The sequence below is a fragment of the Puma concolor genome, chromosome B2 (genome assembly GCF_028749965.1).
Source record: "Puma concolor isolate L17-30 chromosome B2, mPumCon1.1.hap2, whole genome shotgun sequence".
Classification (NCBI taxonomy): Eukaryota; Metazoa; Chordata; class Mammalia; order Carnivora; family Felidae; genus Puma; species Puma concolor.
Window position 1 is genome coordinate 38,489,278 of NC_141671.1, and position 20,354 is coordinate 38,509,631.

At 55.5% G+C, this 20,354-nt stretch overlaps 1 protein-coding gene across 2 annotated transcripts in view; it reads right to left on the minus strand.

Moving 5' to 3' along the window:
• Window positions 1-1,172: 1,172 nt before the first annotated feature.
• The window catches only part of KCNK5 (potassium two pore domain channel subfamily K member 5), a 37,955-nt gene continuing 18,773 nt past the window's right edge, over window positions 1,173-20,354 (minus strand). The window contains exons 1-5 of one of the 2 annotated variants that reach the window (XM_086706759.1): window positions 19,149-19,717; window positions 7,823-7,934; window positions 6,491-6,657; window positions 6,053-6,221; window positions 1,173-3,894 (exon numbers count right to left, since the gene is read on the minus strand). In XM_086706759.1, coding sequence (XP_086562885.1) covers window positions 3,029-3,894; window positions 6,053-6,221; window positions 6,491-6,657; window positions 7,823-7,856 — 1,236 coding nt within the window. In that variant the 5' untranslated portion in view covers window positions 7,857-7,934; window positions 19,149-19,717 and the 3' untranslated portion in view covers window positions 1,173-3,028. Of the gene's footprint in view, window positions 3,895-6,052; window positions 6,222-6,490; window positions 6,658-7,822; window positions 7,935-19,148; window positions 19,718-20,354 lie in introns of those variants that run through there. The other variant, XM_025925461.2, reaches the window with a different exon arrangement.

Consider the following 20,354-nt stretch of genomic DNA (forward strand, 5'->3'; position numbering starts at 1 on the left):
GTGCCGGGTAAAGTCAGACTCTGAGCCTTCATCTGCTTAGCTGCAAGTGGGGTCAAATAACCTGTGCCACGGGGATGCTCCGAGGTATATAAAGGTAGCACTTAGCGTGATGGAATTGTTACCTTGAAGCTGAACGGTGTTAAGCAAAGCCAGAGAATCTTGGACCTGTGTGTGGGGGTTGGGGCGGTGCAGGCAAGGAGAGGGAGAAGGGTGGAGAGATGTTTTGGCAGAGGTAGGGATGCTATCAAGTAGTTCTAGAACCGGTGGTATTGTAAACACCTATGACCCTCTGTGAACACATCCATGCCTTCGTGAAAAACGTGGCTCACCCTGAAACCACAGAACTTTACATGTTTCCCAACAGACGCAAACGTTTAACTAATGTCCTGTGTGGTGCTGCTTTAGGGGGCCCCAGAACCATAGAAGCCTGACAGATCCTTTCGTTAAGTGGGTTCAGACATGCCCAGCTGAGCCTGGTCAGTCCTTCCTCCACGTTCTTTCCAGCCCCCGGTGCCCACCCCTCGAACTCCAGGCTGGTCCCACCTTCCTGAGACAGGAGCCCTTTCAGGGACGTCAGTCGCCACAAAAGCACAGGCTTGCTTCCTCCTCCCATCGCGGTGGCTGGGGAACAGACCCAGGAGCGCGGCTGCATGGGTTTGAATCCAGGCTCACCATCCATTGAGATCTTGCCCGAGTCACCTCTCTGTACCTGTTTCCTCGCCGGTAAAACAGCATGTACACCTACCGCACAGGGCTGCTGCACCATCAAAGGAGCTCATTCACAGAGGGGTATAAAGCACCAGAACAGTGCCTGGCAGACTGCTGACAGTTTGCCAAGATCCCCCCACCTCTCTCCCCTGGCTCCTGACTCCTTCCTGGTTCTAGGACACTTTCTGCAAGGCTCCTCCCCAATCCTCATTCAGACCTGTTAACTGTCACCTCCTCCTAGAAGCCTGCCCTGACTACCCCATCTTAAGTAACCTGCCCCTCCACCCCCCCACCTCTTTCCTTTTCCTCTCCCTTCCAGAACACTACCCCCAGTAGTCAACGAGACCCTCCCACTGTCCTCAGTTCACTGAGCCCCCAATCCTCCCAGACTGCCCCCACACCTTGCCCCTGCCCAGCACCTGCTCCCACCCCACCCCTGACATAGCACACACCAGACTGGCCTGTCCATCTCAGGCTTTATTGTAAAAAGGTTAAAATAAATTACATTTGACATCATTGCCAGTATGTACACACAGTGTGATTCCAGGACAGCCAGAGACACCCCGGCAAGGTGGGGCAAGGAAACGAAGATGAACTCATTAAAACATTCACAGAAACACCGAAGGCCACTCCTTCTCACCCAGTTGCCCAGCCAGCATAGCCCTGGGTCACGGGATGAATGCGGGCGTGGACACACAGGTCCATCACCGTCTTCACATGTTGGGGGGTGGGGTCCAGCCCCACAATACTGGGCGGGGGGCTGAGAGAGTGTTTGGGCCAAGGGTGATCACTCACCTCCTGGCCGGCCTCAGGTGCCTGTGACAGATGCCTCTCCCCCAAATGTGCTGCTCACGCGCTTATGGGTGCCTTGGCGCCCTCTCCATGTGGGGACTCTTGACAGCATGACCTTGGCTGAGGTCACCAAGAAAGGCCCAGCTGAGTTGGGGGTAGAAGGGTGAACATGTAACATCCCAGTCATTGGGACCCTGCTCGTTCACCTCCTCTCCCCTCTGGCTCTGAAGCCAACAGGTGCCAGGTATATAAAAACAGCAGTTTATTTAAAAATAACAGAATGCGCAGGGCAGAGAGGGCCGGCCCTCAGGTGTGCATCACAGAGAACTTTGCCGGCCCCTCATCAGAGAGGGTCTGTGCACAGTTTCACATTATCTTTTGCTCCCCCTGTCCCCAGTCCTTTCTTTCTTAAACACACTTACACACACGCACACAGTAAACCGTGGCTGTAGGAAGGAGCCGATTCACATATTTGGCCATTCCCGCTTGTGAGCCAAGAGCAACTTACCTCCTCCCCCTGCCCCCCCTCCCCTCCACCACCACGGGGCCAGGAGGGCCAGGGAGCCATGAGGTCCTTGTTCTGGGCACAGGGGATGAGGAGCCAGCCAGACGGGGAGGCTGGGACCAGAGGTGAGCTTACTCCTGCAGCTCCCTGGCTACTGCCACCCTCTTCCCCCAACGCTCCTGGGAAGAGAGAAAGCCGACGTCTGTCACTGCTTGGCCAAAGGGTGTCTGCATCAGGGAACTGGGCTCTGGGTTGGGGCGGGGGGGGGGGGGGGGGGGGCTTGGTCCGAGCACAGTGACAAGACCCTGGGCCACACTCAGAGCTTGCTCCCAGGCCCTTATATCAGAGGAGTGTTTCAGCACCTGCCCAGTATCTCCTCTCTCCCTTCCCCTGGGAGCCTCTTTCCTACTGAGATTGCAGTAGAGGCCTGACAGGCAGATGAGGAGGGCCTGGGGGATGGTCACACATGTGCCCCACACAGGGCCCTGCTACTGCTGAAGAGCTGAAATGCTCAGCACCCCCAACACCACAGCCGTCCCTCCTTCAAAGGCAGGACCCGGGTCTCACAATGCCCTCCCCTGCCTCTTTTCTGAAATATCTGACTCAGTGCTGGGCTCACAGGAGCTCATTAACACTGGTGAACTCAAACAGCCGAGGCCCCCGGCCTAAGAGAACCGTGTGACATTTTCAACCGAATGACGCACGAAGACCCATGCAGGTGCAGGTCTCCTTGAGGGTCACCTGCCAGCCCACACAGGTCACTGAACCATCAAAATTACCAGCCATGCTCAGGACAGATGCCTCCCACTGCCAGGGTGCCCATTCAACCGGAGAACAGAGGCCCTGTCCTGGGCACATGCTATGTTTGCCAGTAGCATCTAGCTGCAGGGGATGGAAGGTAAGGAAGGCCCCTGGCCCCCCACTCCCAGTTCCAGGGCTGCCCCCCACCAGGGGCCAGAGTAGGACGCCCTAGGATGAGGGAAACGGAAGCCATCGAAGGTGGGGTGGGGAGCCGGCCCTGCCTCACGTGCCTCTGGGGCAGTCTGACTTATTATACTCGTTCACAAGCTGTTCGTAAGGCACGGAGAGTTCAGACTCGGTGCTGGTGAAGGTGGACTCATCAGACGAGGGGAACTCGCCCAGGTTCAGGGGCACTTCGGCCTCGGCCCCCTCCTGGGGCCTCTCCTCCCCTGCCAGGTTGTCCTCTATCGAGGACTTGGACGTCTCTTCATCTGAGAGGCCGGCTTCCTCATTTGTAAAGGTGATGTTGACATTCTGGAAGATGAGTGGGTGGTAGTCCTGGGCATCCCATGGCTCCCCCTCCTCGCTGATTCGATCCAACTGGTTAATGAACACTTCAGGGGTCAGGGAGCCATCCTTGGGGGGCCCCGCCCCAACCTCCTCACTGAGGGGCCGTGACACATGGCCTTTGTTCCTTAGCGTCTGAGACACCTCTTCTAAGCTGGGCACCCGGTTCTTGGAGTAAACCACCAGGGGGGCCAGGGAGGTGGGGAGGGCTGGCAGCCCACCCCCCTGAGGCCCCAGCCCCACTGTTGGGACCCTCTCCCCAGTCCCGTTCGTCTTCATTCCCTTCTTCCCGATCTGCTTGATGAGGTCATTGTAGGTCTCCTCCTTTTTGGACAGAAAACTGAAGATGTTGATGTCTTTGGATGCTGTGCTCCCGGCTATCTGTAGGGCCTTTTTGGAGTGTGGAGAGCTCTCAAAGGACTCCTTCCTCCGCCGCCGCCGTTTCTTGATGGCCTTATGGACCTCCACAAACATGCTCACCTTCCAGTTGACAAAGAGGGACAGCCAGGCCAGCCCCAGGTAGATCCAGAGCTCCACAAAGTAGCGGTACAGGGCATGGTAGTTGGCGCTGGGGTTCACACCTGCGGACAGGACAGGAAACCCAGGTCAGAAGAGCGTCGGCAGGGACCTGGAGACACGTTAAGGCCAAAGCCGTGTTCTCTGAGAGCAGGCACAGTGTCAGAACACAGAATGGGATGCACAGTGAGAGGAAGGACTAGCAACTGGACTGTCCTGTCATCCTGATGGTTCAGTCACTCATGTCCCCATCTTAGTCCCTAATCTGCCTGAGCCTCAATTCAACTGTTGAAAGTCAGGAGAGTGGTTCCCTAGGGCAAGGTAGGTTCAAAGGCCAAGGTATTGGGGAGGCTATTAACACAGCCAACATGCAGATCAGGAGAGAGTTCATGAAGGTTTGCCGTTTGATGATTCGTTGTACCACATCTAGCAGTTCTGTACACTTCTGGGGGCATGTATGTTCTGCTTCAGTTAAAACCAGGATGGAAATTACATGAGACAGTAGCTGGCATCTCCACTGCTGGGGATGGACCCACTGGCTTAATATGCATGGGGCTGGGGGTCGGGCCAAGAGGTCCATATGCACTGGCCTCAGCAGGAACTATTCTGGACAGCCTTGATTCTCCTTCAGGGGGGTCTGGCTGCCCCCTGACTTCCTGTTTCTGCCCTCTTCAGACTGGCTCTTCCAGTAGGGCTCTGCCTACTCCACATCCTCCTCCTCAGAGGCCAGGCTCTTGACACCTGCTCCAGGCAGTCCTCCCGGGTCATCCTACACAGCTCTGATTGAGTTCCTACACTCCAGGATTATCTGAGATTTTCAACTTTCGCTTCTAGGCATACTGATCTGTATTATTAGGTATCTTGCCACTCCTCCCCCGCCCCAATTGGGAGCAACTTGGAAAAGGGACTAGAGGAAGGGGGCTTCCTCCAGAGTGGGGCTCCTGCAGGGCAAGGCCTATACTACCCTCATCAAATCAGGTCCCTGAAGACAGGTGCTGTGTCTGCCTGGCAGATAAGAGGTGTTTTTGAGGGATGCTATCAACTTTGCTCAGGGCTCTTGGTCACAAGATGACAACCAGGGACATGCTAACATTGCTGGGTCCTAGCCTCCGCACACATATGATTTTCTACCACCCTATTAGGTAGGTGCTATTTTTTTAAATCCATTTTACAGATAAGGAAACTGAGGCAGAGGTTTGGAGTCATGCTGGAGCTGAGAAAGGATGACTAAATACACCCTACTTTCCCAGGACAAAGGCTTCTCTTGCCTGTCCAGGGTCCCTTAGACAATGACAGGACTGTGCCTCCATCTAAATTTATCTACCAAGACAGCAGGCCCTGATCTCCCGAGGTCAGTAGAGTGTTCAGGCATCTTTCCTGTTCCTCCCACCACTCAGCCACCCACCCCTGCCCCACCCCCGCCCTAGCATTCTGAGTCCCCCTTTACAATGAAGCAGAAGGGTAAGTGACCTGCTCCTGCCCCCTAGGAAGGGGGCGGGGGGAGACCAGAGGCCCCTGGAGCAAGGTTGGGGTCAGCTGGGCAGGGCAGCAGGCATCAAGGGAAGAAACGCTGGGTCAATGCAGCCAAACAGGGGCAAGAAGGTGAAGGGCCAAGATGCTGTGCAGGCCACAAGCACAAGTCCGTGAGAGGTTGGAGCCAAAGAATTTTATCACCTGCTGGATTAAGTAGGGGAGGAGTGGGAGGGGAATGTCCCGGCCCCAGGGGGTGGGGCAGCTTAGGAGAAGGCCTCTCTTGTCTTTAAACTGCCTGTGGCAAGAGCAAAGTTTCGGGCCTGTGAGCCAAGCCTCTAGAACAGCACCCTCCGCTCCTCTGACAGATGGAAGCCGGCAGCTCTGTAACAGGAAGGGGGTTCCTGGTTTGGCTTTAGGGCTTTCTGGGTCACAGGCACAAGCCCCGCAGGGGCCAGGCCCTACCCGGAGCCCCTAGTGAACCTAGGCCTAGGAGACAGGGGAGAACAGAGGGAGAGGAAGCAGCAAAAGCCAGGACCCAAGAAAGACAGGGAAACAGAAGAGGCTTCTGCATTTACTCCTCTTGCATCAGGCAGGGAGGGATAAGGACCCCTTTCTGGGGGGTGGGGGGGCTGCCCAGGACACTGAACACCGACTGGGGCCCCAGTAAAGATCAGCTGAATTGCAGGTGGAGGAGAAGCAGACAAAGAGAAGGCAAGGAGGCAGACGCAAGGGGAAAAGGGCAGGACTCACCGGCCACGAAGTCACCAAAGCCGATGGTGGAGATGGTGATGAAGGAGTAGTAGAGGCCCTCGATGTAGTCCCACTCCTCAGTCACCATGAACACGAAGGGCGGGATCACCAGGTGGACCAGGACGCCCCACACAATGAAGATGGCCGTGCAAGTGATCTGCGCCTTCCGCTGACGGGGTGGTGGGGAGACCAAGTCAGACCATGGCGGAGATGGGGAAGCCCAGCAGGGGCACCCAGGAGGCCACGGAACAGGCTTACCACCCAGGAGAGGGCAAGCAGCATCGCTCCCAGCCTCACTCACAGGACAGGGGGCCCTGGGTCTGCCCTCTTGCCATCTGCCCTGGCACCCCTGCTCATTCTTGGTCTTCCCCATCCTCCCGTCCGTCCCCTGCCAAGGTCCCCCCAGTGCTGCCCGGCACCTAGGGTTTGGAGACATACCAGGCTCACGCCTCTCCTGGTGAGGAACTGGCCCAGCCTCTTGGCACGTCCCCCGAAGAACTTGCCCAGGGCGCTGATCCACGTCAGGCAGAGCGGCACCCCGAAGAGACCATAGAAGACACAGAAGAGGCGCCCAGCAGGGGTCTTGGGGGCCACATTGCCATAGCCTGAGGAAGGAGAGGAGAGTGAGGCACAGAGAGCCACAGCAGGGGTGACAGACCCAGATCCAGCGTTGGCCCCTGCCTCTATCACGTACCCATACCCACATCCACACACCCACATTCCCTAAGATCACTTGATATTGATCTAACATCAGGACTTAAGAAATGAAACTTCACTTGATCACACTACGGTCATGAGCATTTACAGAGCAAGTGTGATAGCATGGGCTATGTCTCCTCCATCAGATTGGGAGCTCCCTGGTGGACAAAGCTTTCACCATTAGTAAACCTTCCACTAGTCCATATGGCACCACTGTGCAGATTACAAACAGCCTTCTGTGGGGAGACACCCCGGGGGCACCGTGGTAGACCATTCTTAATCCCTCCCTTTCCTGTGCAAGCCCGTGCTGCTGCTCACGACAGGCTGGCATCTAATCCCCTCCCTTGGAATCTGGACATCAGTGTCTGGCTTGACCCAAGAATGCAGCGCAGGTGATGCCCGGTGGGCTAGGTCTAAGAAGCCCTCTTACTTCTCCCCGTGACGTCCTACAATGCTCACTTTGGGGATTCTCCTTCTTGGAACCCAGCTGCCATACTGTGAGCTGCCCAAGCCAGTGCATTTTCACCCCCATCCGTGCTCTCAGCCAGCAGCCAGTGTCAACTATCAAATGTGCAGTGGACGAAGCCGTCCTGGATGTCTAGCCAGTAGTGCTTTTGGCTGACTCCAGTCTCACAAGGACTGCCTCCGCCATTACATACCTCAAGCAAGAACCAACCAGCTGAACCCGGGCAACGCACAGAATGGCAAAAGCGAATAATAAGTTGTGTTTTAAGCCACTAACCTCTGGGGTGGTCGGTTATGAAGCCACAGAATATCAGAATACCCAGCCTGGCAGGCAAGCATGGGCTGGGTTTGTGCAGTGAGCAACCTGTTCAACCTCCTGCATGGCCCTGGCTATTGGGCTATGTCGTTTCTGCTCCAAGAGCCCAGGTGAGGACTCCTGGAAAACAATCTCCCAAGCGTGGCCCATCACCAACGACTGACTAAACGCCTAGGAAAGTGTTAAAAGAGCACAATGCAACAAGGCCATGGGACCAGAGCTGGATTTTTACAAGGTTCCGTGGAGCTAGGGCATGGCAGTGGCTATCCTGAAGGTCCCAGAAGACTTACCAATGGTAGTGATGACTGTAGCTGCAAAAATCATTGCATTGGGCCAATTCCAGTTGTTGAAGGTCTGATTCCCTGTAATGGCCACGCCCTGTCCTGCAGCATCAGATACTACCTAAAAAGAGACACACAGACTGACTCTTAATGCTTTCTAAGTGACAGCACTGTACATAACTCTGTAAGCATTCGTAATCATCACAATAATAAGGTGGCAGTTACTGTCTCCAATTTATTAGGTGATGAAATATTTTATAGAGGATCAGAGAGGTTAAGTGATGTGCCCATGGTCACACAGCTGGTCAAGCAGTCTGTCTCTAAAGTCCATTCTCTCACTGAGCCAGTGCTTCTCAACCTTACTAGTGTGCACCAGCATCACCCAGAGAGCTTGTCAAATACAGACTGCTGGGCCCCACCTCCAGAGTTTGATTCAGTGGGTCTGGGAAGGGGGTCTGAGAATCTGCATTTCAAATGAGTTTCCAGGTGATGCTGGTGGTAGTGGTCCAGAGTCCACACTTAGAGAGCTACTGTGCTAGGCTATTCTGCCTCGAAGAAGGCACATGTGATTCAGACACGCAGGAGGATGCCTACACCCTACCCAGCCCTCCACAGCCCTCCACAGAGAAGTGTTCTACTGCAGGATAGACCTGGGAGGGACCCCCATATACCCTTCACCTCAGCTCAGGGCTCTCTTGGATCTGTTGTCTCAGGGTGTACGAATCAGCTAGCTTCCTTTTCCCCATGCTTGGGACTCTACCCTCTTCCCCTACAGACTCCCCATTCCTTCCCTTCTCTGGCTCCCTCTCTCTGCCCTGGGCCAAGCAATTTCAAGGTCTGGTCCAGAACAGATCATCAAAGGTGGTGTGCACATTTCAAGGCGACTCAAAATCCTGCTACCAGTCCCCACAGGGCTCCCAGCAACTGGGGGCAGCAGGTGAGAGGCCACCTGGGGAAGTCCACTGGTGGCCCCAGAAGAAGTCTTATCTATTCCAGGAACACTGATAGCTGCCAAACCTGTTCTGGCCGACCACAGACTGCCTCTAGCCCCTCCTTCAGTCCTGCCACCATTCACCCCAACTTGCAGATGACAGGGTGTGGACCCCAGAAGGAGGCTCACAGAAGGGCCCGGCATTTAAACCTGGGAGGTTCCAGTTCTGCCCCCAAAGAGGGCCCCAGGTGGGCCACCCAATCCAGAGACCGGGAACTCAGCCAAATTCCCTATAAACCTCAAGCCTGGGACCGAGGGGAGGCAGAAGAAGAGCGAGGCAGACGGAAAGCCCAGAGTTGTAACCCACCACAGTGTGACTGAAGTCCGGTGGGAAACCAGGGAGGGGCTGGGGCTGTTGAGAAGGAATGAGCAGTTGGGAGCAGCAGCAGGCCCGTGTAAACGGATCTGCAGATCCCATGAAGAATTTTCCATGATGACATGCCCGTCTGACAGGCCATCAAACCACACCACTCGCTGCCCTGCCTCCTCACGGCGCTTCCAGAGCATCTCTCTGCAGGCCGTGCAGTGGCAAAGCAGAAAGGCCGCAGGCTGCCTGCAACCCTTCGCTCAGAGAGCTGGCTGTCTAGCCAGCAGGGCCCCCTCCACGTGAGAGTACCAGCGCATTCAGATCCTAAGGGGCCAACAGGTCCATCCGAACGGTTTTCTCAGAAATTAAACCTACGTCCGAAGCAGGAGAATGTAGCAGGGTCCCGTGTCTTAATGTCAAACAGATGGCGGCTTCCTTTGGCCCCAGCCTTTGTTGTAGAGTGGAAAGGGCAAAGCATAATTGCCGGGGAGCTCAGCCTGACAGATGAAAAGAACGCTTAAGTAGGAATTGCACCACTGGCAGGGAGCGATGCCATCAGGGCGCCATCTCTGCTCATCCCCATGGAGTCTCGGGAACACGAAAGCTGTCCCTATTCTCGCACAAACAAAAGGGGTGGGTTCTAGACACTCAAACCAGAACTCTTACAGATGTCTAAATGGGGACAGCAGCAAGTTTGGCACAATCAGAAGAGGAACTGGTGGGTACCAGAAGCTAGCGCAGGTTCATCAAGAATGAGTCACGCTCAGCTAAGTGCATCTCCCGCACCAAAGGGGTTGCAAACCCTTGAAGTTGGGTGGAATGCAGTAAATCTAGATTTCAACAAGGCAGCCGAACAGATGAGCTTAAAGATATTCATGTGGACAAGACAGAGAAATGTAGGGCAGAGCTGGGATTAATTTGGATCCCTTTAAAGGCAGATAAACAGCCAAGAGGTCTTGATCTTTATCGACCTGGCCTGAGGTCTCCATGATCATGCCAAAGGCCTGGCCTCTTCGATATTTTAATCAACAACACAGAAAACACATACATAGATGGCTGCCCAGTCTCCTCTGCAAAGGATGCAAAACTGCGGACAAGGCCAGGGTGGGAAGATAGTTATTAACACACCGCAATGGCAGTCTGGAACTCAAAAATCATCTGGACTGGAAAAATGGGCCCAAACTAACAAGATATGACCATCTTTTAAGTTTTTCATGTCATACACTTTGGGTTAGAAAAGGCCAGTATAGGCGTGAAATGAGAAGTCCTTGGGATTCAGCTGACCACAAACTAACAAACACGAGGGTGGCTGCTGAAAGAAAAGTCAACACAATCTCAGACAGTGTCAACATCTTATCTGTCGAGGGCTGGGTCACACATGGGGAACTCTGTTCCACTGTGGGTGCCTGACCTCACATGATCTATTACCCAAGGAAGAGGAGAGTGGCTTTTTTGGATAGTGAGCTACCTCAGAATGGACTGCTCTTGGCAGTAATCCACTTCTGATAATAGAAAGTGTTGAGAGCAAGGGTGACCACAGCATATCAGGGATGCTGATGGTGTGACTGGAAACAAGGGTTCCCAACTGGGCGGGAGCACCTTCTGGAAGTGTCTGGAAATGCTGCCTAAGTGGGGAGTGTTATCTTGGCAGCCACTGTTCCAGGCACCATGGACAGCACATTGATGAGACAGAGTCCCTGTTGGCCCCCCCATCTATTCTAGTGGGGGATGGGGCTAGATGTCCAGCAACTCACAAGACAGCCCAACCCACAATGCCAACACTGCTTCCGCTGAGGAACACTGGCTTTCCAAAGGCAATCTGTGATTTGGGAATCATTAGTAAGTACTAAGGAGACACCAAACATAAGAGTGGCAAAACAGGGGTGTCTGAGTGGCTCAGTCGGTTGAGCATCCAACTCTTAGTTTCGGCTCAGGTCATCTAGGGTCATGGGATGGAGCCCCACACATTGGGTTCCATGCTTTGTAGAGCCTGCTTGAGATTCTCTTTCTCTCTCTCTCTGCCCCTCTCCTTTACTCATGCTCTCTCCCTCTCTCTCTCTCTTTCTCAAAAAAAAAAAAAAATTAATTAATTAAAAAAAAAAAAGTGTCAAACAGGGTAACCAAAGAGGCCATTACGGTTGGGAGCTCTGCAGCAGAAAAACTGGGTTTCCTGCTTTCCCTCTGCCAATCCTGTGCCCTTTGGGGCATAGCCTTGCAGCCTCGGCCTCCAGCCCTGGGTTATCAGGGAGCCACAGCCCCAAGCACTTTCCCCAAGACCTCCATTATCTCTCCATGGTCACCCAGAGAGGGGCAGCGAAGGGGGCATTCTGAGGCTCCCAACGTCCCCAGGGCTAGAAGCACCACTAGCCCTTACAGCAATCCAATGGTGGCAGTTCTGCCCACTGGTGAGGTCACGAAACAGGCTGAGAGAGGTTACACGTGGCTGGGCTAGGTTCTGGTTACAAGTCAGTGGGACTCCCCCTCCCCTCTTCTCTGCTCTACCGGCCCCTAGGCACCCCCAGCACTCCTTGCTGTTGCCTCCTCTCTGCCCATGGCCACCAAGCAGCTGGCCTGAGAATCAGCTTGGGTCCATCACAATGCTGGAGTGGGAAGAAGGCTATTAGTGCTGCTGAGTGGCAAACACCCCTTGCTGGGGTGTATATACACATATTACCTAACTGGTTGTTCCTGTGACCCTGCCAGGTGTCCCTCGACAGGTGGGGGAAGTGAGGCTTAGGGGAGGGGCAGAAGTCCAGATGTGGACTTGGGGGCCTGCTTCCTGTTCCCACCATGTACAGCTGTGGCTCTGGCAGGGGCAACTCCATGGTGATGGTCAGGGTCGTACCGAATGCAGGGGCAGTCTCCCAGAACAAAGGGCCTGACCCAAGATCCAGGCCATCCCTGGGTTAGGGAGAGTGGCACGGGGGAGCCAGGCTGACACCACGATGGACGTGGCGTACTCTTCCGAGGGTTAGGCAAACAGCTCTAGCAGGAGGAGGTGGCCCCTGTTCACTCACAGGATTCTTTAACTTGGCTCCCTAATTCACACAAGACAATATTTTCATTTTCCACATGACCCTGGAGAGTGATGGGAGAAGGGATACTGCACACAGCCCGGGCCTAGCTCTTGTTTGGGGAAGGGATTGAGCTCCCTTCTGGGTCTCCCCCCCCTAACAAAGCAGCTGTGATTTACTGAGGGCTTACTATGCACTGATGCACTGAGTATTGTGCTAACACTTTACTGCCTTTAGCTTACTTAATGAGGACAGAATCCTGCTGGGAAGATACGTAATTTTTTCCATTTTGCAAATGAAAGTGTAAGGCTTGGAGAGGTTAACTAAGTAGCCTAAGGTCAGAATGCTAAAAGCACGAAGCCAGGAGAGCCCTGGCTAGACGTGGTTATCCTGCCCCCCTTCCCACAGAGGCCACAGGAAGGAGGCCAGTGCATACTTCCACCCCTTCGCACCAGCTGAAAAAACAGTGCCCTAAAACCAGTCCATCCACTCTGACCCGAGCTCAGCATTCTAGCCCGGCCTCCAGGGAGGCCACATGCCCTTGCCTTGGCTTCAGGCAACCAGCTGCCCTGACCCCACCCTCCTGAGCTCTCGCTGTCCGAGAAATACGGTTCCCGTACAGCTCCTCATCCCCCGGGATCTGGGGTTTCCCAGGCAGAGGCAGCTGCCAGGCCTCCCCTTCCTGGAGAGATTCATCCTGCTGAGTGGGCCAGTTCCAGGGCTCGGGACACGAAGCCCACCTTCACACACAGGCAGGTGGGGCTGAGAGCCGGCCGGCTTGCCCCTCGCGCACCCTCCTGCGGTGGGGTGGGGATGGCAGCTATCTGGCGCTCACGGAGCTACTCCCCACCTGGCCTCCAGCTCCCAGGCAGACTCAGGGGTGGATCACAGAGCTCTTTCCCACTATGCAGGACGAAGCCTTAAGGCTCCCCGCTGAGGCCAGCCTCCACTGGACCCACACACCGCTGGAGGCCCTCAGGCCGAGAGTCCTTTACCAGACCCTGGCTGCGGTTCCATTTCAGGCGCTGGGGGCCTCTGGCCTGGAAGGTGAAATAAAGCTGCCGGCCACACAGGCATGGTGCTCAGCACAGGGCAGAAAGGACTTTTATCATCCGCCTGGCCCTCCCAGCCCCCTTGTGAGGGGAGCACGGTCTGTTAATCCTTATTTAACAGATTAGAACAATTGATATCTGGATAGCAGTGGATTTTGAGCGGTTATATGATTGACACCAACCAAACCCTTTAAATCACTCAGCTCCCTGAATCTTTACAAGCCTAAAGCGCAGGTGCTGTTGCCCCCAATTACAGATGAGGACAATGAGGCTAATTAAGTAAGTGGCCCAAGGTCACACAGCTTGTCTGTGGTGGAGCTGAGGAGTGAACTCAGGCAGTCTGGCTCTTAACGCCCCCACCCCATGCTACCTACAGATGGGGAGAGGGGAGCAGGGGATTCAGGGTGGGCTTCTTAGCTACAAGGACTGGAGCCAGGTCTCTGAAACACAACTTCCCAAGCAAATTCGAGAGAAATCTGCAGGAATGCAGACTCCCCTAGAACATAAGCTCCATGAGGACAGGGCTTTTGTTTTCTTTTCTACTGCTGTATTCCCAGAACCTAGGACACTGCCTGGCACGTCGAAGGTGCTGGTTACATGGGTGAGTAAATGATCTTCAATGAGTGTATATTCTCTGGCCTGGACTGACTCATCCCCCAGGGGTCTCCCTTCAACACCTTCCCAGTATTGCTCTGCAGCTGGGTTTCAACTAAATTCAGCAGCAACAAGGTGGAGGCCTGAACCCGGCAAGAGAGAGGGAAGCAGAGTCAGACCCCAGCAAGAGCGGGGGCTGGCAGGGCCAAGGGCTGGCTGCAGACACCACTGAAACCACCAGCCTCCAGCTGGCACTGAGGGTGGGGTGAAGGGCAGTGATTGCTAGACTCTGAGAGGGGGCAGAGGACTGGGGAAGGGGTGAGGTGCAGGAGACAGATGAAAGCCCCCTCGGCCAAGGCCAGGATGGCAGAGCTGGGAGAGTCCCTGGGGAGACTGAAGGACTGTCCTTTCTGCAGGAAGGGGAGGCAGTCCCCTTTGGAAACTGTCCTGGGGGCAGCAGGTGAGCAGAGAGAGGAGAGGGAAGATAGAAGTGAACCCTGGTAGAAACACTTACTAGCAGGCTCTCTGTGGCTCAGCCTTCATGTCGGGAGGCAGAGGGCTCCCAATGGCTGACATCAAGTCTCTTGGTAAATAACTTAGCCTATCAGCCTCAGTTTCTCCATGTGCTAAGAATAACCCGTCTCCTGAACATACGCTTTTTGCGTGCAGGACATCATCGTAAGCACTGAATAAACGCACCTGCAATCTGCACTGTGACTTGTCATGTGGGTCCGTGAGGAAACCAAACCCTAAGAGGATCTGAGACCCAGGGGGAAAGACCCCTCATCCCCAAGGTTAAATCAAAGGGCAAAGGGTTAACTTCCCTGAACCTGGAGGACAGGCCTGGGTGAGAACAGGGGACACTGACCCCGAGCTCCCTCACACCTGCAGCCTTTTCCCACCTCTTCCTATTCTAACATTGAAAGCTTCCTTTGTCAGTCTGAGCAGTCAGTCGGCTTCCTCAGGGCACAGGGGGACTTCTCCAACACCAAGGGGGACCAAAACAACTCACAAGGGGGACGGGATCAGCTGCAGCCAGAGAACCTGGGGAACGCGGGTGTGTGTTAAAGCTCTCCCTGGCAGGGGAAACAGAGGCTCGCCCAAGATGCCCTGTTCCATCCCTCAGAAGGCTCATCTCTCCTGATCTCTGCCACCCAGAGGCTCCCAGTCATCCTGGCCAGTTTCCTAAGCACCCAAGCAAGGCAAGCAGACTGTGGGAAGGTGTGAGTTGGGGGTGAGAAACATGCCACACACTGCGACCCCCACTGTGCTCGCCAGGAGGGGCTGAGGCTGGGGCCTAGGCAGCCTGTCTGAACCCTGGCCCCAGCTCCCTGACCAGCTGCCCCCGGACTCACAGCACCCACCTACCACCCAGCCCCTGCTGGCCTCTCCCTGCGTGTCCCTGTCTGTCCATATGTCCATCTAGTCTAACAACCCCTCTGAACAGGGGGCTGGGGCGGGGGGGGGGGGGAGTGGAGGCCCAGGGGGAGTGTTGTGAACAGGACTGACATCAAGTGGAGATTAGTAAACCTATCTCAGGCACTTTCCAAGCAAGTATTTGCAGTATGGACTTGTTTACAACAATGTTTATCAAATCCTTTAACACCTGAACTAATGAACAGATAAAGGGAGGAGGGGAGGGGGACCCCAGAGCCTACGTGGGGACTCCCTAGAGCAGTTTGAGAAACGGGAGTGGGGATGTGGGGGGCTAGTGGGGAACGGCTCGTCTGTCCAGCTGCGGGCCAGTCCTCCATCAGACAGTCCTTTCTGGGACTGCTGGCAGAGTGAAAGTGCCCCGGCCGGAAGGTGAGCACCTGTTAACTATCTTATTCCTAAAACCAATTAGAGAGTGGAAGACTAAAGTTAAGCCCTCGATTATCTCCATCCCCTGTCCCTCTGCACCGCTCAGACTGACTTGACTTCTCAAGCTTTCCCTAACTGGGGATGGCGGAGAGGGTGCTGGGCTTGTTTTTAGATGAGGAAACTGAGGCTCAGGGGCCTTAGATACCACACAGTCATTGAGGCAGTGGCTCTCAGTCCAGGCTGCCCAACACAACCCCCTCCCGGGGTGGGGTGGGGGGGGGGGGAGGGGGGACGTTAAATAACTACAGTGCCTGGGCCCCCCGGCAAGTGTTCTGTGTAGTTGACCTGGGTAGTGAACAAACCCCACGGGGGATTCTGACATGCAGACACTCACTGCTTAGTGTGGGGTGATGGGCGTGGACGCCAGGCTCCAAGCCTCCACCTCCCTGCCCCTGGGCATTCTCACTGGCCTCTCCCCTCAGCCCAGGTGACCAGGGTGTGGCTGGGAAGGCAGGCACACCTTATGAACGGGGTACTGGCGAGGGCCAGGCGGTGCCACCCTGATACCTGTGCCAGCTGCAGGCCCTATCGCTCCCGGGGAAGAAGCAGGTGTCTGTGGCAGGTGCAGGGACCCAAGGGGGCAGGGCCACACCGCATCTCAGTTGAGACCAGACCTCAGCTATTGCGGTATGGACTTTGTTAACTTCTTTTTTGCTTATCTGTAACTTTCAGATTTGTGCCAGTGCCCACCCATGGAGTATTTATTATGTTTTTAGAGGAAAGAAGGAAAGATGAATTGTTGGACACGTGGCTGGAATGCTAGGTTGGTGGGCTAGGCAATAGGGCTGAGGACCCAGGTCCAGCTCTACTCTGCCAGCCACTTGCTGAGATCTTCCTGGAACCCTGGACCTCTGTCCACTTCCTTCTCTGTAAAATGAAGAGGTTGGTCTGGGACTCCCGGGGTCCCCCTGCCTGTACAATGCATAATTTCCTCTGCCCAGAATCATGACTTCTGGGCCCAGTTCAGCACTTCCCAAATCCCCAATCCACAGCACATTTGAGAAGATACATTTTCATTCTCGAGACTCAGTTCACTGGCCATCAGCTCCAGCTCCTCCTGAGCCCCCAGCAAGTCAGGTCACCCACGTCAGGAGTGAGCCCTGCTCCTCGATCACGCTTCCTCTTCCTCGTGTCCCCTGGAGGATGCAGGACTGCAGGACGGAGAAGGCACCTCACTGCGTCTACTTCTCTTTGGTCCTTAAAGTAATGTGCCGGTGCTGGTCTGGGCTGCCCTCCCTCAGCCCAGGTGTCTCGGGCGGGGCTGTGTACAGAACACAGCACAGTCCCCTGCAGTGTTGGTCACACCTACAGAAACCCGCACAACCTCATTAGGCAAAGTGGCAAGTGGTACACCACCATGTCCTCAAGGCACACTTCAGGGGTCACCATACTACTGCTTAACCGGGACTGTGCGTAGAGATGGTCCCGGGGAAGAGATTGGGAAAGTACTCCTGCCGGGGTCCTGCCCTCGGGGAATCGGCCAGCAATGGTCTGGGGCACGGAACTAAGATGATTAAATCTGCCCTGGGTGACTCTACTATTATAAGCGGCCAATTTCAAAGCCACTGCCCCAGACCTAAACTGTCCTTCCTCCCGAGGCCAGCCCCGCCCCTTGAGCCAGTGCAGCAGGCCGTGGAAGCATGGCTGTCCTCCAGCCCACCTTTGGGCTTCCCCTCCTGCACCCTCCCAGGCCATCTCTCAGCAGCCTCTGCAGAGCTCAGAAGCACCACTGGATCTCACGCTCCAAGGGGCAAGCCCATGCCAGAGGGGAGTACGTTTTCAACAGAAATCTCTGGGTTTCCGATTTTCTCAGGCCCGGGAGCCCTGTTTGTACTCGGGAGGGACAATAAAAACAAGGCAGGTGACCCTGCCCCCATTGTTCTGGTAACCCCCCAGCAGCTGGGGGCCCCCTCCCGTGAGAGCTGAGCCCAGGGCAGAGCTTTGCAGGGACTGGCTGACCTGGGAAGGCTGCAGGCTTGGCTAAAGCAAACAGTGAGGGCTGCTGGGGTCTGGGCTCAGGATGGGGCGTCAGCAAGTGTTCTCAGGCACTGGAAGGCTCAGCAGACGCACTGGACTGGAAATCCCGGTGTGTGCAGACATAGGGGACCTCGCCAGCCCAGCTCGGGGTCTCCCGGCACTGCTGCCTGAGAGCACTTCCTCCCACCCGAACAGACACACAAGGTGATCCTCTGGAGCCATGTTCCCCAAATCCACCTCCTGCTTCATCTTCTTAAGGACCCAGGGCAGGTGGGATGTCCAGGGACACCTAAATGACAAGAGGGATATCCTTTATCCACCTCAGCTTCTCTGCCCAACAATTCACACCCACTGCCCTGCCCGGGGTGACCATGGCCTGGCCATGTCATGTCCTGTGCTGCTACCATCAATTCCTGATCTGGGATGCTGGGGCCTGGGGCCTGGGTTCATGACTTGGCCTCTTCCCTGCCCCCAGAATCCAAATTCTGGGAGTGTCGGACATCTCTCTGCCTTCCCAGATGTAGAGAAAATTGTTCGGCCAGGACCCCTCAAGCATGCCAGGTGGGCAGAACAGTCCCCTGTTCTGGGATGGGGACACTTGGGAGTGAAAGTGCCCCACACAGGGTTCAGCTTCTGGCTCGTCCTTTCCATACAAGCCAGCAAACCTCTCTGGGCCCCAGCCAGCAGCTCTAACAACGAGGCCCAGGAAGAGCATGGAGCTGGCACTCCCCTCCTTCTCACTTGAACCCATGATCGTCAGGCACCTCTCACACCTAGAACTCCTGTGGCCCTAATCTCATTCAAGGCCAAGACCCTGGAGGGAAGGGAGGCAAAATGGATATTCCTATTCCCATTTTGTAGGTGAGAAAATCAATCAGAGGGGGCTAGTGACATGGTCGAAGTCACACAGCAAGCTGATTGCAAAGCACAGAGCAGAACCGACCAGAAGCCCCTGACTCTCCATTGAGGCTCCTTTCCGCCAAACAACCAGACCATCCATTGCCCATCCCGGGACTGGGTTGACAAATGCCAACCAGAGCGGAGCAGGGAAGGGGACAGCAGACAGGTAGGCAAAGGTAACAGATGACACAGAGCTACGAAAGCGTTGTGCAGATCTAGTTTTGATATTATTTAGGGGATGAGCCTATGCTTACACTCCCCATCTCCAACTCCCAGGATGCTTCTTAGATCCACCTGGACCTTGTGGTGGGGTAGAAGGTGCAAACTCGGAAGTCACCCTCCACACAAGATTTCTAAAAACAGCCCTCAAGCAGCCACAAAGGAGGCCACAGGAACCGCTGACCTGCTATCTCCCCGTCCAGGGCTGACGACCTGACCTGATTCACCATCAGCCCGGCTGCCCCACTCTGGTCCTCCAGAGCTCAGGTCTGCACGCTGGCCTGCACAACACAAACCGGGATGGCCAAGCCACTTCAAAATCACAAACGTCATGTTTGGGACCCTCCACAAGCAGCCCGGGGATGAGCAGGAAAGGCCTGGGCTCTGAAACAGACGTGCCTGGGTGTCCACCACTCACCAGCAGGTCACCGGGGACAAGTCCTCTCCCCTCTCCGAGCTTCACTTTCCGCACCTGGCAAGCGGCGGTACCAAGACTGCATCGGGTTGGGGTGCATCTTACATGAAACAATGCACGGCTCGGTGTTGGGCATACATGGTGTGCCCCCAAAACAGGTACTGGGTAGAAAAGTGAACATGGGAAACACAGGGTGATGGGGGGGCGGGGGGATGCCTGCTGGACGGGGGGGCCTCCAGAGCTGCAATGAGAGAGCTGGACTGGCTGCCAACGGCAGTGCCCTCCTTTCCGGCTACCACCGCCTGGAAGACCAGGGCTGGGGACACTACTTATGGCCACAGCCTGTTTGTCTCCCCCAAGATAGAAGGCAGACTTCACTCATCCCTTACTCCTAGAATGGAAACTGGCACCAGTAAATACTCAGTATTAATGAATAACTGAGTCTCCAAGACAGATGCCTTTCCTAATCACACCTTCCAGTACACAAAGTTGGGTGCCAGTGCAGTTGATGTGGGTTCTGGCTCCGCTGGGTAAGGTGGGCAGTCCTGGTAGGTGAGGGCAGCCCGCATTGATGGCTCTGTTGTTTCTCTGCCCCAGTGCCTCTCCCCTGCCTCACCCCGCCCCACCCCACCCCACCTGTCTGCAAGGCCAAAGCCCCCAGAGGTCCTAGCCCCGATGAGTCAGCTTCCCTGCAGACTTTGGAACCATCAGGATTTCAGAGGAAGGAGGCACATGGGTGGGGAAGGGGGGGAGCCCAGGAGGCTCGTCAGGGTTGAGAGCCCCAGGTCTTCCCATGCATGTCCTTGCTTTCCTGCTCCCCCAGCAGTTGGAAGGACACTCTGTTCCAAGAAGCTCTCTTAAACCCTGGAGGCTGCTGGTCGTGTTCCTCTGGACAGCCCTGGTCTCCCTTGCTGGGATGCTGAGGACATGGTTCCCCTCCGCCGACACCCCCACACTCCTGCCTCCATGGTATAAAACCTGTCCCTGATCCCTGCCTCGGTCATGCCTTCTGGTTACACCCATGCCCCTTGAGAGGAGGGCTGTGGCTGACATCACCCACCTCTTGTCTTGCAGAGCACCCCAGACCACAGGCAAACTCTCCCCCACCTAGGGACCTCGAGAGCGGCCCCTCCACCTGCTCCTTCCTCCTTTCCCTCTCGCTTCACCCCGGCTGGTGGCTGTGGGTAATAAGTAACTACCCATCCTTGA